This window comes from Sylvia atricapilla, chromosome 5, assembly GCF_009819655.1.
Source record: "Sylvia atricapilla isolate bSylAtr1 chromosome 5, bSylAtr1.pri, whole genome shotgun sequence".
Lineage (NCBI taxonomy): Eukaryota > Metazoa > Chordata > Aves > Passeriformes > Sylviidae > Sylvia > Sylvia atricapilla.
Window position 1 is genome coordinate 68,172,058 of NC_089144.1, and position 23,387 is coordinate 68,195,444.

The 23,387-nt window shown below is 37.7% G+C and overlaps 1 protein-coding gene across 1 annotated transcript in view; it reads right to left on the reverse strand.

The window, feature by feature from the left end:
* Positions 1-75: 75 nt before the first annotated feature.
* ALDH1L2 (aldehyde dehydrogenase 1 family member L2) overlaps positions 76-23,387 on the reverse strand; it is a 30,760-nt gene continuing 7,448 nt past the window's right edge. The window contains exons 3-23 of the mRNA XM_066319951.1: positions 22,506-22,740; positions 19,204-19,369; positions 18,254-18,355; positions 17,614-17,703; positions 16,633-16,767; positions 16,141-16,266; positions 14,666-14,757; positions 13,655-13,802; positions 13,280-13,399; positions 11,654-11,781; positions 7,869-8,019; positions 7,085-7,155; positions 6,875-6,980; positions 6,469-6,556; positions 5,696-5,789; positions 5,321-5,417; positions 4,514-4,612; positions 3,645-3,810; positions 2,977-3,082; positions 1,756-1,955; positions 76-828 (exon numbers count right to left, since the gene is read on the reverse strand). Of these exons, the coding sequence (XP_066176048.1) occupies positions 773-828; positions 1,756-1,955; positions 2,977-3,082; positions 3,645-3,810; positions 4,514-4,612; positions 5,321-5,417; positions 5,696-5,789; positions 6,469-6,556; positions 6,875-6,980; positions 7,085-7,155; positions 7,869-8,019; positions 11,654-11,781; positions 13,280-13,399; positions 13,655-13,802; positions 14,666-14,757; positions 16,141-16,266; positions 16,633-16,767; positions 17,614-17,703; positions 18,254-18,355; positions 19,204-19,369; positions 22,506-22,740 (2,576 nt within the window). The 3' untranslated portion in view covers positions 76-772. The remainder of the gene's footprint in view (positions 829-1,755; positions 1,956-2,976; positions 3,083-3,644; positions 3,811-4,513; positions 4,613-5,320; positions 5,418-5,695; positions 5,790-6,468; positions 6,557-6,874; positions 6,981-7,084; positions 7,156-7,868; positions 8,020-11,653; positions 11,782-13,279; positions 13,400-13,654; positions 13,803-14,665; positions 14,758-16,140; positions 16,267-16,632; positions 16,768-17,613; positions 17,704-18,253; positions 18,356-19,203; positions 19,370-22,505; positions 22,741-23,387) is intronic.

Consider the following 23,387-nt stretch of genomic DNA (forward strand, 5'->3'; position numbering starts at 1 on the left):
CAGATTAAAAAGAGCCCAAAAGTGTGAAATACAAAGTAATATTCATGCAGTATGAAACAGTGATTACAGTCCATGTGCACAGACACAAAAAGTGATTTTAATCCATTAATGTAACCACCTTTCAAATTGCAGGCAGATCACACATTCCAAATGAACAAAAAGGTAGAAAATATTTTCAGTACCTTTAGCTTGATATGCATAGTTTAACACCAATTTTGAACTCTGTATGTACTATACAAAGATCATAGTAAGTGCACTTCCTTGCATTGATTTACTTCTTATGGCACAAAGGTTTTCTGTACTGCTGAAAAGTCACCAGAGCAGAGTGTTTAATTGCTACTGTAGAACCAGAACTGGTTTATAGCAAAAATGGAATAATTATATTTTAGTTTAGCTTCAGAAGCCTAGTGACTAAGGATTTAAAATGATCATGTAAACATTATGTCACAGAAATATGAAGTAGGTATGTGAGAACTTATTCTTCAGTTCTATTTTAAAAAAAAGAAACTGAACCATATTCTTGGGGGAATCTGTGCTACCAGCTGTTGCTGCTACATAATTTAAGTAACTTCAGGGTGATTTCCAAAAGCCATTGTCTGTCAGACAAAAATTTGGATCTAATTTATAGAAACTTATCCATGGAATGAGTATTTTGGGGTTTTTTTTGTTGTAGCACTGCAGACAGCATATCCCTAGGTGGTATCGAGTGCTTTGTGAAGTCATCAAGATTCAAACTCTGCTGAAAGTCTACTTCTCAAGTGAAGCTGTCACTTTAATACTCCACAGTGATGGCTTTGGTTCTGAGATATTCATGAAGAGCTTCTTCACCTGTACAAGCACAATATTCACCTGTTAGAACAGCAGCTAAATGGATTCTGTCAGACTGTAACTATTATTAAGAAAAAAATTGAAACACTGTAGCCAGCATTTGACTCCTTATGGAACAATGAAGACTAATTACCTTCCCACTGTGATTTACAGAACTGGTTTGACAAGAGGCCAGACCCAACAGATGTGGATAAAAAAGGAAATTAAATATAACAATCAGCTCCCTGAGCAGCAGCAGTCTTTAGATGGCTGCTGGGGGCCCATAGCTGAATTTATGAACTTTGCTTCTTCTCTAGCAAAGGTCATGTGTAGAGAAGCTGTGTGAAAGTCAGTAATCTTTTTTTTTTTTTTTTTTCCCTTACACCATCAATCATTTTGGTTTCAGGAAATGTCTTTGGAGATTCCAAAAGCATCTGTTGTGTGATTGAAATTTATTTTTCCTTTTTTTTCCTCTACCATGAAACTTGATCTGTCCAGACTTGTGAAGCTTCTTTAACAAAGTGGACTTCAGTTTTCTAAAATGTTGTTTTGAAAAAAAAAATATTTTTAATGCACCTTTTTCTGTGGCTGTCGGCAAATGTTGGTATAATATAAATTTTAAGATATAAAAAGGTTTCCCATGCTCTTGCTTAGAGGAGAGCTCTAAATTAGCATTCTTTCTGAGGGAAAGAATATTTGGGCTAATACCGTTGTTACTTTTTTGTGTAGGCCTTTTGTAGCCTGCACAGAGCTCTGGACAAGCTGTAATTTATTTGTTTGCTCTCAGAGCAGTTAGAGAGGAATATTCTGTAATATTTAGCAAATGTTATAGTTAATAAAATATTTAAATATTTAGCTCATGTTTTACTACATACACTGTACCAAGGCAGTGTTTCTTTCATTGATTAGGACTCTTGAGACAAGAAATGAGGGAAGGAGACAACTTACCTAAATCTTTCCCAAAGCCAGACAGCTTAAATCCACCGAATGGCGCTGCCACATCAGTTTTGTTGTATGTGTTAATAAAAACTGTCCCAGCTTCTAGCTTTTCACTGATGTAGAGAGCTTTGTTTATGTCTTTTGTGAAAACTCCTGAAGCTAAGCCATATTCTGTGGCGTTTGCCCGTTGCAGTACTCCATCCACATCCCTATGGGGGAAAGAAATTACTGAACTTTTAATTACCTACTAAATTATTTTACTAGGTAAAATAAACCAGTGTTAGCAACCCTCCACATTCAGTATCATTGGAGCAACTTTTCACGTGGTCTTTTTTTTCTCCAGTGAGCTTTTTTTAAAAATTGACTTATTGGCAAATCTGTGCATCAATCTGACGGATCCATAGAAATTCACACCCTTACTTCAAGTGTGCAAAGCTCCTAAATTCACATTTCAAAGGTTAATATCTTCACTGAGAAATGCCACGGGAAATGTTTGCTGCTGTACAACTTGGGAATTAGAGCAATATAAAAATGCCTGTAAAGCAGAGCATGGCAGCAGATGATGAATCAGTTTGCTGAACTTTTGCCAGCTTTACAAGTTAATGCAGAATAAAAGCTGGAATTCAAACTGCTATCAAGACACAACTTTTCAGGCCATTTCCAGAGTGTTATTTTTCTATCTGCATCTCATCTCCATACAGCTTCAAAAATCAATATGATTTTAAAAGTTTAAAGAGTCCCTTAAGACTACAGAATTTATGGATGTGAAGGGTTATCTGCATGGCTGGCTGTTAACTTTATTATCAAACTGCAGAAGATGAAATCTGATGGAAATATTTATGTGAAGTTTCTATGTAGGGTTTTAATCTCATCAGTATGTTAAATAATTCTTATGATCTGGAATGAAAGATATTAGAAATGACAGTTTACAAAATATAGAGAGGAATTTTCATTTGCTAGAGTAATGTGTCAGTGTTACACAATACACAACACTGCAGTTTTCTGTAACAGGAAAAATAAGGCATTCCATTGGGAAAAATACACATTTTGTAATTTGATCATGCTGTTGCAATTACCACACAAACTTCACTAAAACATTTCACTGAATACTCCTAGGTATTCACATTGGTCTAACAAGATTTAACAAAATGCTGTGTATGCTGTCCCTTCTTCTCTTAGGGTGAAAATGGAAAAATAAAAGTTTCTAACAGAAACCAGAGGAGAACATACCCATTTTTAAATTTAGAGATGACCATCACAGGACCAAAGGATTCTTCCTGGGCAATATACATATGGTCTTCAACATCTGTGAATACAGTGGGTTCCATGAAGAAACCTAAGGAGAGGATAGAGCAGCATTTGAGCATGGTAAAAGTGCTTAAGGGTTTGCTGTCATCCAGGCCATTTCTGTCCCATATTTCAGATCATAAATAACTTGCAACTTGAAACAGAAGATAGACACGAATGGAGAATGAATGGAAATGCATGCAGTTCAAAAGAAAGAGCAGACAAAATGGTAAAAGAATGGCCTGCATTGATCAGTGACAACATTATGCTGTTTGTTCCCTGCCAGGCTGGAGGGTCTGTGTGCCACAGCCCAGGTGGCTCCTTGGGGGAAGACCCTGTGCTCTGACAGCAGGAACACAAGGCCACAGCAAGTCACAGAGGCCACTGTTTTTCTTGCTACCCAGCAAGGAGATAGACTGTAATATCTCAGTAAATTGCAATATCTCATACTTCATTTGCACAGCTTCTCATAATACGAGACTTGAAAGCTCTCTGGTATCGTGGGCTTACCTGGTACTGTTCCCATGAACTCCACAAAATACAGCTGAGACAATTGTAACAGCTCTTGCATTAAATGTAAAAGTTCTAAATGCCTCTGGAAAGTGTTTTACCTGGTCTACACACTTGTCTTCCTCCATACACCAGAGTGGCTCCTTCTTTTACTCCAGTTTCACAGTAATGCAGCAGCTTTTCCAGATGTGCCTTGTGATTTTGTGGACCATGATCTGTAGATCTGTCAAGTGGGTCACCAATTTTCATCTTTTTTATTTCTTCAACCTATGGGTTACCCAATTAAAATGATGTTACATAACACAGCAATATTGTTAAAAGTGACCAGAAATTTGGAATGCTGCATTTTTAGTGCTGTGAAGATTGAATCTCAGAAATTACTCGATTCTTAGATATAATGCATCTCCCTTTTTAAAATGACACTTTTTCTTTTGTTTCATAATCTCTAATTACTTCTGAAAGTTTTTGATGCTTCGTTCATGTAAAAAATTTAACTTTTATCAGTGGCAAATGACTTAAGATAGTGATTTCCTGTCCTTAAGCAAAATAAATGAATTCTCCAGTGGCACAGCATAGCAACTATTGGATTTTTAATACTGACCTTTGTATTATTCTAGCTATGCTTCCAATATTAATTTTTCTTTTAACTTGATAGAAGCATTCTTCAATCACATTGACCTGAGTTCAGTAATGATTTGTAATCTTATTTTCCTAGTCAAATATGAACTCTCATGGAAGATACAATATCTGTTTAACTGTCACTTATCTGTGGATTACTGGTGCAAATATCTCCCTTCAGTGCTTCCTTTTAACGCTGTAAGAGGTTCCTGAAAAGCAGCACTGTCTATCATAAGCAGTAATGAGAATTTAAGCAATTGAAAATAAGAAACACAAGTGTCTATAAAATTAGTGGATCCTTCTGCCAGAGTAAAACCTATTAAAGTAAAACTTTAGTCCTTGAATAACTCACCACTTTTCTAACAAACTCATCGTGAATTGATTCTTCCACGAACAGCCTGCCAGCTGCAATGCAGTTTTCTCCTTTGTTGAAATATACTGCTCCCATGCCCTGATCAGGAAAAAAACGTTAATATTTGTATGCATTTTGTTCTGTCTCCCTTCCATTCTGTTCCCTTAGATTGCATGCAGTGTTTGTGGCACTAGAAGTTTAGTGCTTTATATAAAACAATATCACCAATGCAACATCTTATTTATGAACTTTAAACACAATATGTATGGTAGGGAAGGTGAATTATTACGATGGATAATTTACAAATGATGGATTGATTGATGAACTAATAATATATGGCAATAGGAAGCTCATTTCTTTTTGTTCTAATTTCTAATGTATATTTCTTGTAGTACTGCCTTTTGGGGGCAGCACCAACAGTTAAATTTTGCTGGCATGAAGAAATATCTGAGTCTGTTTTCTAACAGATCTCAAGGTTTTTCATACAAAGAATCCCTAGGGTTTTTTTGGGTTGTTTTTTTTTCCTTTATTTTTTTTTGGTTTTGGTGGTTGGTTGTTTTGGGTTTGTTGTTTTGGTTTGGTTTTTTTTTTTTTTTTTTGGTTTGTTTGGGTTTTTTTTTGGTGTTTTGTGGTTTAGTTTTGTTTGTTTGTTTGTTTTGTTTTGTGGGAGGTTTTTTTGTTTGTTTTTTGGGGTTTTTTTTTTTGTTTTTTGGGTTTTTTGGGTTTTTTTGGCAAGTCAAGAATTTTCAATACTGTGAGGATGTACCACAAAGGCTTTGAATAAATTTTACTTCAAATGAACATCACCATTTTTACAGCTCTGTCAAGTTCACAGTCACTGAATATGATCAATGGTGATTTGCCACCAAGTTCCAGAGAAACTTTCTTCAGGTTAGCAGCTGCACTGTAAAAAAAAAAAAAAAAAAAAAAAAAAAAAAAAAGCCATATAAATCCAAAATAGTAATATAAACCCAATTTTTTAATATTATTTCCTTTGAACCATAACTAGTGAAAATGTATAAACCTCTATTGTCCAGTAGTGACTTGGTAGAATTCCACACAGGGGTAAACAAGCATATGTAGTTATACTTATTCATTACTGCTACGTGCACAATACATCTAGTATAATACTTCAGAACCAGACTAAGCAGGGTTTATTTACGAATCTTTTGCTGAGAGTACCTCTTCATGATCTGTTTACCAGTTGGTGTTGAGCCAGTGAAGCCAACTTTGCGAACATCTGGGTGTTCAGAGAGGTGCTGTCCCACCAAGCCACCTGTCAGGGTGAGCAAAGCACTGTAACTGGATGGCACATGGACAATTTTTACAACTCCAGCAGCAGCACTGTAACACACGAGGAGCTTACACCACGAATCAAATACAGCATCACATCCTTATTTATATTTGCAGGTTTATTTCTATGACTACAAAAAAACTTGGAGCCCATTAGTGTCTCCGAACTGTCTGGACTAAAGAGCTTCTGCATGTTCCGCTGTAGGTGGAATAATCTAATTTGTACCCAAGCCTGACCCATGTAATTACTTTGTCACTTTTCTTCCTTTAGGGGAAGGAGGAAAATGGTGACATCAGACAACACAGTGTATGAATATGCATTTTACCAGCTTGCTCTAGATCTCACAGTCATATCTGATTATGTAATTAGGGAAAAAAACCAAAGCTTCACCATCAAGAGAAACATGTTTCTCTTCATTGCATTCTTTTCCGAGTGTTTGTGTCAATTGTGTGAACTTATAAAGGCTGTAGGCTGACAGCTCCTACCATTAACTAAAGCCAGATTTTTCCATTTCTCTTCTGGAAACATGTGAAATTTCTGCATGAAAAGATGCAAGCCTAGTATCTATGAACATACCTATGTAATAGATCTTAAAAAAGGTGAAGAAGTTCACCAATTTTAGCATTATGTCTCCTAGAAAAATGATGAGTTGAAGTTTTACCTGAACCAGGCAGAATATTTATAACGCCCTTAGGAAACCCAGCTCTAGCTGAGAGTTCTGCAAACTTCAAGGAAGTCAGAGGTGTGACCTAAGTAGAAACATTTAGATTAGGTCTCCTATTTTAATCAAATGCATGATGATACCTTTTACATCCAATACATCTTAGCTTTGATACAGTGTTCATGTTATTACAGTATTGGGAAATTCTTGAAAATGAGATTAGCACCAGAGCAGCATTGGAGTCAATATTTGTATCACCATGGCAGTTTGTATTATGACAAACACACAAATACATGACAGTCAGCCTGTGACAGATCAACCTGTGGGTGAAATCTGCTGTATTGCCTAAATCATTTTGCCTGAACAGGGGCATCTGGGCCATCTATAAATTTCTTTTTGCCCTTACCTGAGCTGGTTTGAGCACGAGGGTGTTGCCTGCAGCCAAGCATGCTGCACTCTTCCATGCAAGCATCATCAGTGGGTAATTCCAGGGAATAATAATTGCACAGACACTTCAGGTAGGAAAAAACAGGGAAGGATTACATATTTGATGGCAGCTTTTCAATGGCTTTTCTGCATGGCAAGGCTGTCACTAAGAAGAAAAAGTGATACTCACCCAATTGGCTCTTTCTTGGTGAATGTTAGATTATGGTTTGGCCGGGCCTGGTTAATTGGAATTGTAGCACCCTAAAAGACAGAGGAGGGACAAATCCTTTATCACTTTAATTATAATTCAAATTTATATTCTTTATTACAAATATGTTTGCCACATAAGTACGTTTCAGAAAGCTACAGTGTAGGCTTCTAAACCACAAGCAATTTTGCATCAGGGAAAGAGGCACAGATGCTTCTAATGTATGATTTCCTACGGTAGATATGGGAATCAAGTCCTGATTGTCAGCTGGATGAAATAACAGCATAGATTAAAAAAAAAAATAGTATGGGAGAACATAAAGAGTCTGATGAACAAATAAAAAGCTGGATGATATTCTTGATTGATCTTAAAGGTACTGGAGGGAATGCAAACTCACTGGCCTGGGTCAGGCTGTAGCAAAGCACAAGTCTCTACACTTACCTGCATGATGAGCCCAGTGATATTCTGTCCCATGAATAATCAAGAGCTGATCAAGCAAGCATACCCACTGTGAAACTCCAGCTGATTTCCTAGATATTTAGAGCCACACTCTAAATCCATATTCTCCAGCTGGAGGTGGACTATATTTTTGTATTGACAGGGAGATCAGTTCTAGGCAAAACTCTAATTTTTGCTTTAGTTTTTGACTCCTCAGTTATTTTTTCCTTTTACTGCTTTTTGGCACTTCTTTCAGAAGAATAACCACAGAAAAGAAGTATAGAGAAGAAGCACTGCCATTGATAATTTCCTTCACATATTCACTTACCTGAATTTTGTCACACCATCCAGCAAAGTATCTGAATGTTTGCACAGACATTCCAATATGAGTCTTCAGAGCTAAAGTGTAGACAGCTCCTGAGTCAATAGACTCTATTGTCGCTAACTCTTCTTGATGTTCTTCCATCAGGTCTGCAAGTCTTTAACAGAAATGTTAAAATTCACATCAAAGGGAAATTACATCTAACCACTGGCAGCCTAAAATTATTTTAGGTGTGGCAAAGAAGCATAATCAAAATAGCATTCCCACTAAAATTGGAGGTAGAGCCGTGGCTCCTTAACACCAGTAAGGGATTGAACAATTTCCCATTAGTTTGCACAATTTGAATTGTGCAAACTCACTTGAGGTGTAAGACTGTAGTAAGGATTACTAAGTTGATAATAACTATCAAACTGTCTCAAAAATACATCTGCACAGATTGATACCTGTAGTTACGAGGCCCTACTGTTAGGCCCTGTTCAGGTCTGTTTGCATCAATGAATTTTCTCATTCAGTCCTTGACATTGCCTCACATGCATTAATGTTTCTCTTCAGCTTTCTTCTGTGATTTGGAACTCAGACAGATAATCAGTGTTCCCATGTGGTTTTAAGAGCTAAAAAAAGTGCATTTGAGATCCTGTAAAGAGTGTTCAAATCTAGGTGTGAAACTTGTGATTTTTTTTTTCCATTATGTAAATTCTGGCCATTTAAGGCATTTGCAGAGATGTGGGAAAATGGTCTTTTATACAGCTTTTAAGTGTATCTTGGAGACCCAGTGTGCTGGTTTTGTCTAAATTGACTTTTGGTGAGCAGGGTAGAAGCCAGTCATGAAAGTGGTTTTCTAAGAGAAGCCGCTAGCAGTTTCCTCCCTGCCTGACAAAACCAATCAGTGGCTAGTTTTGAATATTGACACCTTGTGAAGCCACTAGGGAGCTAAACACACCTCTGTGAACGTGTTAAAAACTAACAAACCCCTGGGAAAAGCTCTTTTACTTCTGGACCCTGAACCGGTACGAGAGCGCATCAAAATCCATCATCGTGACTGCTTTGGCCACTCCTCATAGAAACCACCATGACCCATCCTCAGCCCCCACGTGAGACATCAAGTCTTTCATTGCACAGGTGAAACTTGCAAAAAACATCGATTCTCTCTCAAAAGTGAGAGAAAAGGACAGGATGAAAACATGTAGAGAAACAACATGGAGACTCGCCAAGGTCACTAAACCGGGAGTCAAATCCCAGATGGAAGGAGAAGGAGAAGATGCCTTAGTCTTGGGCTGAAATTCTTTTGGTAAGGCCATGGAAATGGACCATAATACCCTGAAATATCCCTGTGATTTATGAAAAAAAAGCATGGGGGAATGGAATGTTCAAACTGTAGACATGGGCAAAGGCATTCGTGCTGAAGAAAGTAAATGCTGAAGTAGCTGTGATCTCATGAGAAGTTTGAACGGACACAAAAGTGATGAAGACCCTCTGCCCCCAGAAAAAGAAGAAGAAGACTTCTGTTCCCAGAGATGAAGATGATCTCAGAAACAGATGAAGAAGGCCCTTTTTTTTGAACAGCTTATCCTTATAATGGTTCCCATGAGTTTGGCCCATGAACACAGTTGTGGGGAGGCTGTGTGATATGGGAGGGACTTCACAAATTCCTGGGCATTTGTGAGAATCGAAGCCATGAGAGGACTGTTTTCTTGTGGAGAAGTCTCCATGACATAGCAAAAGAGACTCCTCTCCCTAAAAGAACTGATTAAAGACTGTTTTAGAGGTGGTTAACAGTGGGAAAGAAAAGAAGGTTGTGGAGGGAGGAAAAGTATTCTGAAGGTTTTATTCTGATCCTTGTTTTCTTTTTTCTTCTTTTAGTTCTGTGAATAAAATTTTCTTCATACCCTCTAAAGCTTTGGTCCTGCTTTGCTTTTCTCCTAATCCTATCTCACAGCAGAAAAGGAGTATATAATTTTAGTAGGTGCCCTGGTATTTAGCCAGCACTCAACCCACCACATTATTTGATGTGCTGGCCAGGAAATCTCAAATTGGAAAACCAAAACCACTACACCCAGCTACAGGTCAGGGCATTGGCAGTGTTGAGTAAGAGAAATGGATTTGGGCATGTCAGGGACAAAGGAGAAAGTTCCATATAAAGTGTGCTTAATATCTTCTATTAACGATTCTTTGAGACAAAGCAGCAGAGCTAGGAGCTTTAATGGTGCAAGTATTTGTTTCATATCTCAAATATGAAACATATATCAAAGATAATAATCTTTGGTTCAGCACTCAAGATCTCCAGTTTGAACAGAGACCAGAGAAGAAGGGGCCTTATTTCAACTAAGGTGGTCCAGAGAGAGGTTTTATCAACTGAGAATGGTTTGCAACATAAACACTCTGGTGTTTTATCCTAGAGAATGAGTTCCCTAAGCAAAATGTTTAATCCAGGAATAACTTACACAGTGTAGGAGAACTGTATTTTCCATATACCTAATACAGCTTTCTTGCAAATCTTTTGAGTGTGAAATAAAGCAGGAGTTTTCACATCTTATTTTTTTTTTTCTTTAGGGCAGAGTTAACTTAGTCTCTCAAGTGCTCTACATTCCTGATAAAAATTAAACACAAGTTTATGCATGCTTTGAATATGTGAACACTTGTGAAAAACTTAAGTGACCAGGTGTATTTAATGTTCAGTTCTGACTTGCCCATTTTCTCTTGTGATGACTATTAACTGTGTGAGAGTCCTGCAGGCCTTTTTCCATTGCCTGGTCACACACTTTGTAAGATGAGCAGATTTTTAGGCTTTGCTCTTATTATTTTTTGCTAAGATTCCTACAATGTCTTGTAAAACGTGGCATTTTTTCAGGAGTAGCAACCTGAAAAATGAGCTTCTTTACTCATGTCTACTCTTCCATTTGCATGTTTAGGCATGACAAAGCAATGAAAGCTTTTCATATAGCCCCCAAAAGAGGCTTTCTTTATAGGGAAGCTCTGATGCTTTTTGTCACATGAAGTTTCCAAGGCAGTGTTCAAGAATCAAACCTCACCATTAAAATACCATTAATTCAACAAAATCTCTGCTTATCTTCTGAACCAATAGCAACACAGCCAAAAAAAAAACAAACCACCCAGGCATTAACTAGACACAGTGGGACAGATAGAAAAAAGAGAGAAAAACATCTCGAGTAAATAAATGTTGGAATCAGCTTAGAGAATTTCTGCACAGGACAATTCTTCCACTACAGAGCATAACACATCTCCTACAGTGGGTCTTTAGCCAGATGGTGGCATTTGATCCTGAAAAATTTGGCATCAGTTACAGTCTACTTCAAAATTAGTGGCAATGTTGCTGTATGTTTACTGCATTGAGTGCACATGCAGACAGGCTTAGTAAGGTCAAATCTCTGCCTCCCAAACACAGGTAGGCTGTTTTTAAAGCTTAGCCTCATTTATGTGGAAGGAGGGGGGGGGTTCACAAGGGAATTCTCAATCCTTGCAACAGAACTCATATAGATTAAATGAAGACCTCAAGTATTTAAATTGTTTTTTCCTCAAATTCTTTGCTTCCGTTCATAAATAATAACAAAAGAATGGTGGCAGCGAGAGACCACAAGATTCTTCTCTGCCACAAGAGAGGTTGGCCAGCTAAGACCTGAGGCTGGTACACTGAATCAGTCAGGGGGTGAGAATACAGTCTGGATCCTCTGACCTTGGGATTGTGAACATCCATCACATTCAGAAAACATACACCACCATTCTTCAGGGAGACAAGATTTGAGAAAACGAAACAAATGCAAGCTTGTACGTACCTGTACATGAGTTGCCCTCTTTCCCTTGGGTTCATCCTTCTCCATTCCCCATTTTCAAATGCCTCCTTTGCTGCTGCCACTGCCTTGTCGACATCAGCCAGCGAGGCAGAGGATACACTGGCTATTACCTGTGCAAAGGCAGCATTGTGTTAGCTCAAACAGAAACACTGGGATGCAGTGTTATTCCCTCCTCCCGGACTTCTTGACTGGGCATAAGCAAAAACTTCCTATCCTCAGCTGTGGGTGAGCCAGGCTGCAAAAAGTTCAGACACAACTGAGGTGGCAGAGTTTGGAGGACATTGGAGGGACTCAGCAATTCCTCAACCTTTCTTGTTCTTCTTCTTCAAAGCAAGGTGCATTGTCCCACTGGATCTCAATCTCTCTTTCCGTGTGTAAAACCGATGTGATATTACAAAAGCTGGAAGTCTTCATGTGTGGTATCACAATCAAATACCTAAACATGCTAAAGCAACTCCCACAGGCTCCATTTCTAAGGAATGGAGCTTCTGTTATCTTTAAACCACCACAAACACACGGTTTTTTAAGATGATTGTGTTCTATAAACACACACATTGTGAATCCTTGTTGCAATATAGCAAATGGGTCTCAGTTTCTTCATGCAGCAAAGTCAATTCTTTACTCACATAACCCATTTTTATACAGTTTTCAAAGTCCTCATGTTCAACTCCAATTAGCTGGTAGTTTTCTTGCTGCTCAATTCATTGGTTAGTAAATGGCATTTTACATGTCCGTCAGATCTCTCTTTCCCTGGATAGTTTACATATCTTCTTCACTGATTTTCATGGGATCAATTTGTTGGTTTTGCCAGTGCAAACTTATTTTCCTCACAAGAATAAATTGAATAAACAGATTAACTGATTAACTGTTAGCTGCACTCAGCTGAATCAGCAGGCTTAAGACATGATATTATAATGCTGTTTTTTTATAAGATTTCTACCTGTACAAACCCTCATACAAAATTGTTGTGACTTTTATTCCATTCTATAAAGAGTTTCAGGAAAAGTATCAGTCTGACTTCTGATGATGATGAAATTTGTGTCACTGATTTCAGCAGACTTTATCTACTCCAGGACATCAAAATCATTTCTCTTGCTTATAATTCACAGTTATGAATTGCTCAACCAATATTGGGTAATTCAGGGCTGAAATGCAACAGTACAGGTTTTCCTATTGAAAAGTTAATTTTCTTACTGAGAGTTTGAAGAGACATTTTAATGTCAAATTTACCCTAAGGTATAAAAAAGTTAAAAAAAAAAAAAGTTGGTTACTGACAGGAAATATACCAAATACCCTAAAAGAAACACATCCTTAGCAAATAAACTTCAGCAATTTCTGTTTGCAAAACAAGAATGAAATCAAGGTAAAATATTCAGTTGGGTGTGAAAAATGATGCAATAACTGAAGTGGAAGTAGGTTATTTTTGCTTTGCAGCTTGACTCAAATGGAAAAAAATTGTAGCAAATTGAAACTTTAAATTATTTCTAGAGGTTGTTCAATTTAGTATATTGTTTTAAAATTAGCAATATTCGGGTAATGTTTCAGATTTTTTTAATAGGCAGAAACAATGAAATAAACTGGTATTGATCATATTTAGAAATTACTTACTGATCCATCTGCTGGATTTATAGTGTCATATGTTTTTCCATCATCAGCATCTATAAATTTCCCGTTTATGAAACACTGGTATGGCATATTCACAGTCATGTTGTTCACATTTTTTGAAACCTGGGTGAAATAACAAATTATATGTGGCTTAACAAGCATTTGATATCTGCAGACAATATCCAGACACATTTTGGCCTGTATAGTCACGTGGCTGTCAGAAAGAAAACGTAATGGGAACCAAATACAAATATACAAAAGTTTATATAACCAAGTAGTTCTTTGCTTTCCTACTGCATCAAGCAGTCTAATAAAATGCATCATCTGCCCTAAAACCCAAGAAAGACTAAGCAATAAGTGCAAAATAAAAGGTCTTACATAGTCAATGACTAACTCTTCTTCTTTGTCTTCTCCTCTGAGTTTTCTGACAGCCATCTGAACAAAGTCTGCAAATTTAGTGGCCATGTATACATCTTCATTCTGTAGCTGAAGTCCACTATGCTTCTGTTTGATCTCTTCTAGCATTCTAAAGATTTTGAAGAAGAAGAAAGTTTAATTAAAAATGAAAGAATTCTCCAGATAATTGAATCATTGGAAGGTCAAAAGAGATCAAAACTGGGCCTCAGTTTGTATGCATGTGAATATGTGTGTGTGTTTCTCTGATAAGGCAGAAGTTATGCATTTTCCTGAAATCTGTTGGTTTAGTTGTGGATGCTATAAAAAAGGAAATACCATTTCTGGAATACTCTTAGGTAAACTACTGAGAATCGGTTACAAGAGGATATTGATGTGCCACTGGAAAATAGTATTTGGGACTACTCCAATCAATAAATGGAGGATATTGAGACTGGTAAGTAATCAGCATAATAATCAGTTTGTTTAAAAATGCTATTATGGTCTGTGTTGCAAAAAGCAGGCAAAGGAGGTGACCCAAGCCATGACAAACTCAGTGCATCTTTAAGCATGGGCTCAATTCATTCTGTGAAATGCTTCTCTTTTTCCCTCTGGAGAATTCTTTGCTCAGGTTCCCAGTCAGTTCCCTGGTCTTGAGATAACCTGTGGCTGCACACAGACAGGTCTGAGCACCACCATACTCCCCTGGGCATGATGTTCCTGAAGTTAAGGGGAATTTTCCTTCAGTGGAAAGAGCAGGATTACCTCAATATCTCATAACTTTGGGAGAAGAACCGTACATGTTTTAACTGTACAGGTAAGAAAGGGAATAGTAAGAGTATTGGAAAAACAGAGGGATTATTATTTTAACACCACTGATTTAAAAGCACCATGGCAACTTTTTTCATTAGCTTTAATTTACTATTTTTTCATTAACTTTAATTTACTATTTTCATTACTATTAATTTACTGTTTTGTTATTTTGAATATTCTTACCTGACAACATGCATAGAGGATGCTCCAGATTTGAAGAAATCTGTGGAATCCTCAATCACAGCAACATTGCTTAAAATTCCCTTCCAAATAGCCTAGTAATACATAACAGAAGCAATAATGTAATAGCCAAAAGTATTTATCAAACTGTATTTTCTATGGTATCTGCACCTACAACATACATTATTTGAAAGGTTCCTAAAACATAAAGTTGTTTTTAAGAGGCTCTAAAACAGTCTAGACACATGATGTCACACAAGAAAATTTTCAGTATAATTAGATGATCAAAATATAGTATTTTGTCATTTTAGAGAATCAGGTAAGAAGCCTGTATGGTGCAATGCTAAAAATTTTCAGGGTCATTTTTTAAAGATTTTTTTTTTTTTTTAATCCTCCAAATAATAAGTTCCCATTGCGCTACAGAATGTGTCGTCAGTATAGGCAAGGACAGCCTGGGGCACTTTGTGAAGGGATTGATGGCATTTCAGGCACCTGGCCAAAGCTGAGAAGCAGTTTAAGCTGCATGCATGAGGTGGAGAAATAAACAGTTAAATAACTGGCAATGTAATATTTCAATTAATTATAGCTTGAGTTTCAGAGTTAGCAGGCAGCGTCACCAACTGATGAGTTTATTCTTCTTTCCATCATTTTCTCAGCCATTCAATAGCTCCAGGCAGCATTTAGGTTGCTGGCAAGAAGTTCAAGGTAATCTTGAAGCAACAGCTTAAAATCTTAGTACATGAAGCTGCCTGACCTGTGCCAAAAGTTAATAACTCTGCAGCAGTTAGCACGAGGGAAGACATCTGCGATTCATTTGCTGTGGCACAAAGCTTTAGGGACAAATGTGGCTTGCCACGACAGAGGGATGGATTTCAGGAGAGGGCAGAGAAGTTCCTCTGTGGTTATGAGGAGTTTTCTGCTCCAGCTGCTCCATCCCTCTGGCAGGCAGCCCCTTGTGTGTGGTTGTGGCAGGAGACAGTGCACACAGGTATACAGGGAGAAAACTGCTGCCTTTTGCCTTCAGAAGGTTGTTCTGAGACTCTCTGGGGCTTGTTCCATTCTGGGACATTCTGAGCACACCCTAGTGATTAACACCACAGTGAAGAAAGGATTCTAAGAACTGTCCCAGTGTGCCAGTGTTGAAAACCTCACTCCTGTGAGGTGAAGCTCTGCTTGTTTTTCCTCACTCCCACCTTCATCATTCATGGATATTTACCATTACTGATCCTGCACTCACTGGTTTTGCATCACTTGTATTTGAAAGGAAGCTTTGTAAAGTGAGACAAACACACCAGTGAATTCCCAATTCCACCTGAATTAATATCAATAACTAAACCTTCACTCCCATATACTTTGAGTATATTTTATAAAAAAAAATTATTTACATGACTAAACAAAAATGTGCCTTGCCAAAAAAAAAAAAAATATGTAATGCTTATGTCTGAAAAATGTCCCACTAAAGCAGTTTAGTGAATTACTCTGATATCTTCTGCAATCTTTTTCTCCTCTTCTGTAAGTTCCAGGGCAGTTGTTTCATCAGCAGAGAAGTATTTAGATGCAGGGATCATTTTTCCATCCTCAAATTGCAGATTTCTCACTAATACCTGAAAAATGAGAGGATATGATTTTAAATTTTTTGGCAGGTAGCATATGCTTGGGTGAAGAGTTTTCAGGTATTAATAGGGTGATTGAAATGGTGAAATAAATGGCTTGTATTGCCCAGGCCATTGTCCTTCAGATTCTCCCCTAGTATGAACAGATTTTACTCCATATAGGAAATTATTATGGATTGAGTGAAAAGCAAAACATGAATGTCTTTTCTTTAGGATGGCAGAGGATTGACAAACTCTAAGTGAATTAGCTGTCAATCATTAGCATCTGGATTTATCCAGCTTGACAATTCCACACTACTTTCCCTTCTTGCTAAAACTATTCCATCCATGCTTATGTTTGCCAGACTGAGCACTTACCATCTTCCCATCATTTCCAAAAATGACTAGACCATTCTTTGTCACAAGTCCTGGTCTTGAAGCACCTTCTATTGTCAGCTCTTGTCCAGCAGGCACTGAAGCATCAAGTAATGATGACCCATAAAAAGTAACCGCCTAAAAAGAGATGTAATTAAAAGAGCACACGTTCCAAATGTGCTGTCAAATTTTAACAGTGTAATGATACTCTTTTGAAGCTTTAATATAATAGAAATAAAATATAATTGCCTACACATGGAAAACATGTTACAACAAAAACTTTGCACATTGCCTAAACCTGCAAAGCATCTGAGCTGTAACAATGTGCATGCTGCAAACAGTGCAGGAAAGGAAGCAGCTTTTGTAAATGCATGCCCAGAGTGAGGGACCACTCACTCTATAAAATCTCATGGATTTATTTCTGCGTATTTTATATTTATTTCTGCATATTACATATTTTTAAATAGATATTTTATATCTAGGCCCAAATCTCCTTAAAATTAAACCCTCTTTATTAAAATTACTCCAGCAGCTCACAGTGTTTCACTTTGCTCTCAGTACTGTGATGTTGGCCACTGCACATGAGCTGTATTACACTGTAATGCATTCCTGCTTCCCAAAATGATTGGCACAGTTTGGTTCTACTCTTGATAACTTTGTGCCACGTCTCTCTCTTTTTTTTTTTTCTTTCTTTTACTTTTCTTTTATTTTTTTTTCAGATATTGTGCTTATCTTTCTTCAGATTAAAGGAATCTGTGATTAAAAAACTCTCAAATACTGTGTACAAATTACTCCTTGTGTTCTCTGTATTTCTTTAGCTGCCTGTTCTAGATACACACATAAAACATACAGTCATCAATTTAGAGCTACTCCAATGTAACAGCCATTTGTATTCGTTTGCATCTAGATATGTTTAATTTTACAACTAAAAAGAGTCAGAAAGAAAGTACAAAGAAGAATATTCTTCTGGTTTTCAGAGCATACCTGCCCATTTATTGTTGTCCATGCTCCAGGCACTTTATCGTGCCCTCGGATCCAGTTGTGCAGAGCTGCTGCAGGTTGGTCCCAGGAGATCTAAGAAATCAAGACATGCCAGGATGCACCACCACGCCTTCCCAACCAGAAACAAGATCATCAAATGCAGTCGGGGTGCTTTGATGAAAACAATTCTTATATGAGAATTCAGTTAATTTTTTAATCTGTTGTTTATATGGCCTGTGTTATTTTTTGGCACTAGAAGGAAAGGTGCCAAAACTTCCTTTACCTGAAATTAAATGTATCTCTGGTAGAGAATTTCATATGGCCTGCTGGCAAACAAAATGATCTTTGCTCAATGTTGTATTCATAAGTATGGTGGCTTATTAAGAATCCACTGAAATTGCAGCTGCCTGTACATGATCCCAAACAGGACACCAAGTTTCTAAACACACATGTAACTGCTGAAAGGAAAATGGAACTTAACCTAGGGCTCTTTTACATGCATCCTAAGAGGTATCTCAGGAAAGAGAGGTGAGGAAACAACTCAGTTAAAATTCATGTTAACTTCATATTGCTGTCACTGTAATCTGAGTTAATAACTTTTCTAGTGCTATGCACAAAAAAAACCAATGTTAGTCCACACTACCTCTGCATTTTCCTTTTTCTGGATCCCTTCATATGTGGCCCCTTCTTTGGGCTGAGGTATACGAGGGGCCTTACCATCAGCAATTAGATGTACAGCTTCCACCTACATGAAAAAGTAAAAGATTTAATGTTAGCTTGGCTCACCTTTTTGCCTCAGTCATACTTAGGAATCATAGCAAAAGACTTCCTGGCACAAGGTGGATTGGTTTGGGTTTTTCCTAAACCTAGTATTTCCACATTTTCAGGGACCAGTGCTGCCCTGATTAAGCACATGTGTTTCCTTGAGCTTCTTTGAAAAAAGAAATAACCTCCACAATTTCATGGGAGTACCTAGTCACCAAACTTAGAGCAGCTGTCTGAATCCTCCAGAACAAAAATGTGGCTCAGTATGATTGCATTCAACTTTTTTCTTTTTCTCTCTGCAAAAAGTTATTTTTCTGCCTCTAAGGGAATGAAAAAAGGGAAGGAAAACAGCCTCTAAGGAGGAATGCTGACTATTTTTTGTACATTTTCTTTTTCTCACTTAAAAAATGTAAAAAAAAAATTTACAAGCATTGAAAACCCAAAGCCAACCCACAGAACTCAGGGCTTCAAACACCATACTGCCATTTTTTCTTAAAAATCTCACACCTAATTGTTTTTTGTTGTTGTTGCTGAGCCTTTAAAAGATTTTGTCTTGTAAAAAGCATTTAAAAGACCTAGGGGAAGTGCCAAAAAAATTCAACTTCTTGCCATCTGTGGAAACTGAATATGCTCTGCTGAATATGTCAGCAACAAATACTCTGAGGTCACCTCCTCAGCTGTTGTTTAACTGCACAGCTACAGTGAAGTCCAGGATTTGGCTGTGTTGATACCTCTGGTCTTTCCAAATGCATACATTTTGTCTGTATTTCCTTTGCTTTTGACCTCTTCTCCTCTCAAAAAGCTGGTATTTAGTACAGCTAAACATACCATAGCCTTTATTCCTTCTGGGAAGAGAAACCGGTTGTAGAGGTCATCCACAGTGTCATTTTGGCCAACATCACATTCTCGCTGCAGAAGTATTGGTCCAGTGTCCAAACCATCATCAGCCCAAAAAATAGTAAATCCTGCTTTCTTATCACCTTGAATTAAAGTCCTGGGCATAAAAATAAAAAAAGGCATGCACTAAATACAGACAAAATGAAAGTAGTTAGGAATATCAACTTAGCGTGTTTCACGTTCATTTTCTTCAGGATGATTGAAAAGAAAATCCTAACAATCTTTGCTATGCTTTCATTGCTCACTTCACAGTCAGTTTTGTCACTGTTGATGTGTGGTTTCCACAAAGTGGCATATTAAATGCTGCAACTGAACCCAGCCTTATCTCATTGTGATAATTATTTTTGAAGTATTCCTAATGGTAAGACGGAGCAAAAGGTGGGCAACAATTATGATAGAACTTGAAAGATGGAAGCATCTAACAGAATATTATCTTAATAATTCATGACTGCTTGCTGTCATTAGCTAAGCCTCATGGCTCATCTGTAGGTCAACAGGGAGAGTACATTTATCACACAGCTGAAAAGGAGTTAAACTCAGAGTGGAAAATGATCAATATGCATCTGTTTAAGGAAAAGTTATTTAGGGAATTAAGGCTACCCAGCCAGATTCTCAGCTGCTGTGCATGGACATAGCAATGCTTACATTAGACATGTGCTGATTTACCTCAGCTCAGAATCTGCCTCTGCATCCAAAGAGAACTTCAGCCACATAAAATTTTGCAGTTCTCCTTTGGCATGTGTCTCAGAATGATGGAAAATCAGACTGAAGTGTGTTTATGGGAGAAACCAGAAATGGTGATAAAAATATTTCCTGCCTGGTTTCAGCCATTTGTCTGCACACAAACACCAGTGCTATTTTAAGTAATACATATCTCATGTAAGTATTCCCTCAGCAGTCCCATGTGTTAACAGGATTGTCTGATTCTGGCTTATTCAAAGAAAAATTCATTATTAATTATAAGCACTGAAAGTTATATTAATAAAATGAGTGAAGTACACTGAAGTACATATGGGCTGAAAAAGGGAAAAACTCCAAAGACAAGTAGAGAAGTTGGTAGTTATAGCAGAAGTGAAATCTTACAGAAGTTTGGCTAGCCCATATCAGATCTTGCACGTACTTAAGAAGCATTTCTTGGTTTTTTTCATTATAAAAATGTAAAAATTCCTACTTTAGTTTAAAGGCCTGAGGACAATAGCCTTTACTTGAGAAGGGCAGGAGCAGATAGATTCTTTATGTAAAACAGAGCAAGGTGCAGTGATACAGCACTGCAATACATTCCCATTTCTGCAAACCTTTGCCTCAAGGACTTCCTGAAATAGTTTGTATCACACTTTCCTGTGAAACACCTCTCCTCCATAAAAGCATCCTTTTAGAGCTCTCTGGATATGAGGCTGCACAATTTAATAGCAGACAGCATGGAGTAAAAGTACCTCCTTTATTTGGAAAAATCCTACTACCTGATGTCTTTGCTGGCTGCTCCCTGGCTTTTGATTAGAGTGAGCAATCATTCCTTATTCACCTTTCTATGCCTTTCATGGCTCAACACATAGCTAGTGCATGTCCTTCCCAATGACCTCTTCCCCAGTCTAGACTTCATCATTTGTCTCCAGTCATGTGAAAGCTGTCCCATACCCTTGATCACCTTTCTTAGCCTTTTCTGAACTTAGCTAATTCATGTTCCAGCTGAGATGAAGACAGTATTTCAGATCACGGAATCACAGAATATTCTGAATTGCAAGGGACCTACGTGGACCATTGAGTCCAGCTCTTGAATGAATGATGTCTTTTTTAAGTAACAACAATTAAATTCAATACTGATTACATATAGTCAGAGGGTTTTTCCTTTTGTGTGCATTGTGTTATGCTTTTTAACTTTGAATTTGACCTCTCATTCTCTTACTCTCACATTAACACATTTACTCATTTGCACAGGAAGCATATTCCTTGTTACAGATTGAAATCAGAGTCATTGATCTAAAGTTTCCTGGCTTTCTCTTTCAGCCTTTTTAAAACTGGTATTGCTTTTGCTATTTCCCAGTCACCTCCATCAACATAATCTTAAGAAACAGGAACGTCGCAGGTCATCTCAAATCTGCAACTTCAAATATGCTGAAGTCCCCTGGTCCTGACAATGAGATTGTTATTCCTTCATCAGTTTACTAAAATGTCTTCTACTCACAGAACAGCTCAAGAGAATTGTTTTGACTTATTCTACACAGAGGAGGACTGTAGGCCAGTAACAGCTTAAGTTCTTCCATCCTGAATACCAATACAGATTTCCTGCTGTGGTATTCTCTTTGATAAATACTTTTGTTAAATCAGACACCTCTATCACTTACATACTTCCCACCTTTAACTTATTTGGAGGAATTGTTGTTATTGCATTTTGTGCCTTAAAAAGTTGGCTCTTTATTTCTCTTCTGGACTGTCTCACTCTCATTTTCCCCTGAGTTTATGCTATTTTAATTTACACAGTTGGACACAACTGACACTTTCTGAAACCTTAACATCCCTGTTTAATATTGTTTAAATATTTCAGCTTAGTGATTTTTCTTAGTAAAGGATTAGCGTTAACAATACAAAACTAAGTACAGTATGCTTTTGCCTTGAATCCAAAACACTGTGGGTTCAGATAATCACCATGCTGCCTGTAAGATTCTTTTAAAATTGTTTCTTCATATTTAGATAACTTCTAATTGAACTTAGACACAGTGATAAGGTAATCTCTCTTGTCACAAGTGTGCCAGATCTGAGTCTACTGTGGCCATCATTGCAGTGTTGTTCTTCCAGGGTGACCATTTGAACCTACCTTGTGCATTGTGAAATAAGGCTTTATTCCTGTGGGTTCTCTCTTCTCCCTTCCACTCTCTGAGATCTTAGGGCCTGTATCAAACCCTCCCGTGGCTGTTACGTAGTGTTTGTGGGGATGAACCCCAAGGGCAGTATCTCCTGCTTATGGAAACTCCAGATGGTCGATTTGTGCATGAGAGTAAAATACATGAATGCACACATCACAGCACTGATCTTCCCAGAGTAACAGCTGAACTGGCACTGGAAATAATAATGAATCCCAGGTATGAAGTGCAGTTCATGTACCAAATAGTCAGCTGCTGCACAGAAGTTCCTTCAGAGCATTTGCAAGACGACAGAACTGCAGCATTTACAAGAGCAATGGGTGCAGACCAACATCCTAACGTGACTGACACATAGTTTTGATGCACAGAACTCACCAGTTGATTGCAGAAGCTCCTCGGTGGCGTGGCAGGATGGAGGGATGGTAAATAATAGAGCCATGTTTTGGGCAGTCAATAACATCCATGGGGATAAACTGTGTACAGAACGGAAGGACGTTTAACTCTGCTCCAACTGATTTGTAGGCTGCAATGACCTCCTGGATAGGCTTGCCTTTAGCTCTCCATTTGGGGAACTTAAAAACAGGAGTGCCGTCTTTCTCCGCTGCCAGTGCTGGGGGGCAAGAACAGCATTTGTTTTTCAGTTTGTCTTCAAAATTCCCGCTGGGTTTAGAGACATACTGCATGACAACTCAAGCAGATCATCAAGTATGTGACTGCAGTGCCCTTATGTGTGGTGTTTAAAGACCTCTGTGCTTGGATAGATTTTATTTATTCTGTCTTTGATTCTCATTCCAATAGCTTAAGTCAATCCCAACTTTCTGTTCACCCTTATGACCTGGCTAGTAAGTACCACTGAAAGCAGAAAAGACATGTATTCATACTTCACTTCCTCTTTTTTGTCTGTGAAATTGGATCTTGAGCTTAACCCGAAGCACCGTTAGCCTGTTGATTTAAGTCTTAAGTAAATACTTATTTAAATATTATTCCATGCAAATCAGTGTGTACTGAAGTTACTTCTAGAAACAAAGACTGTAGCTGTCTGAGGGCACACAGAGTGTTTGGAAAACACCTGAGACTTAAGCTTTTGAGTCATCTAGAAGTAAAAGGAAGTGAAGATATCTAGTAATTTAATTCGGGGTTTTTTTTGTCCCCCCAATCAGAAGAGATTGGACTAAATTAATCCTGTAGTTTTAGTTAAAATAAATATATGACTGAAAGATTGGAAGATTCAGTTAGTTGCATTTGTTGGTGTAATAA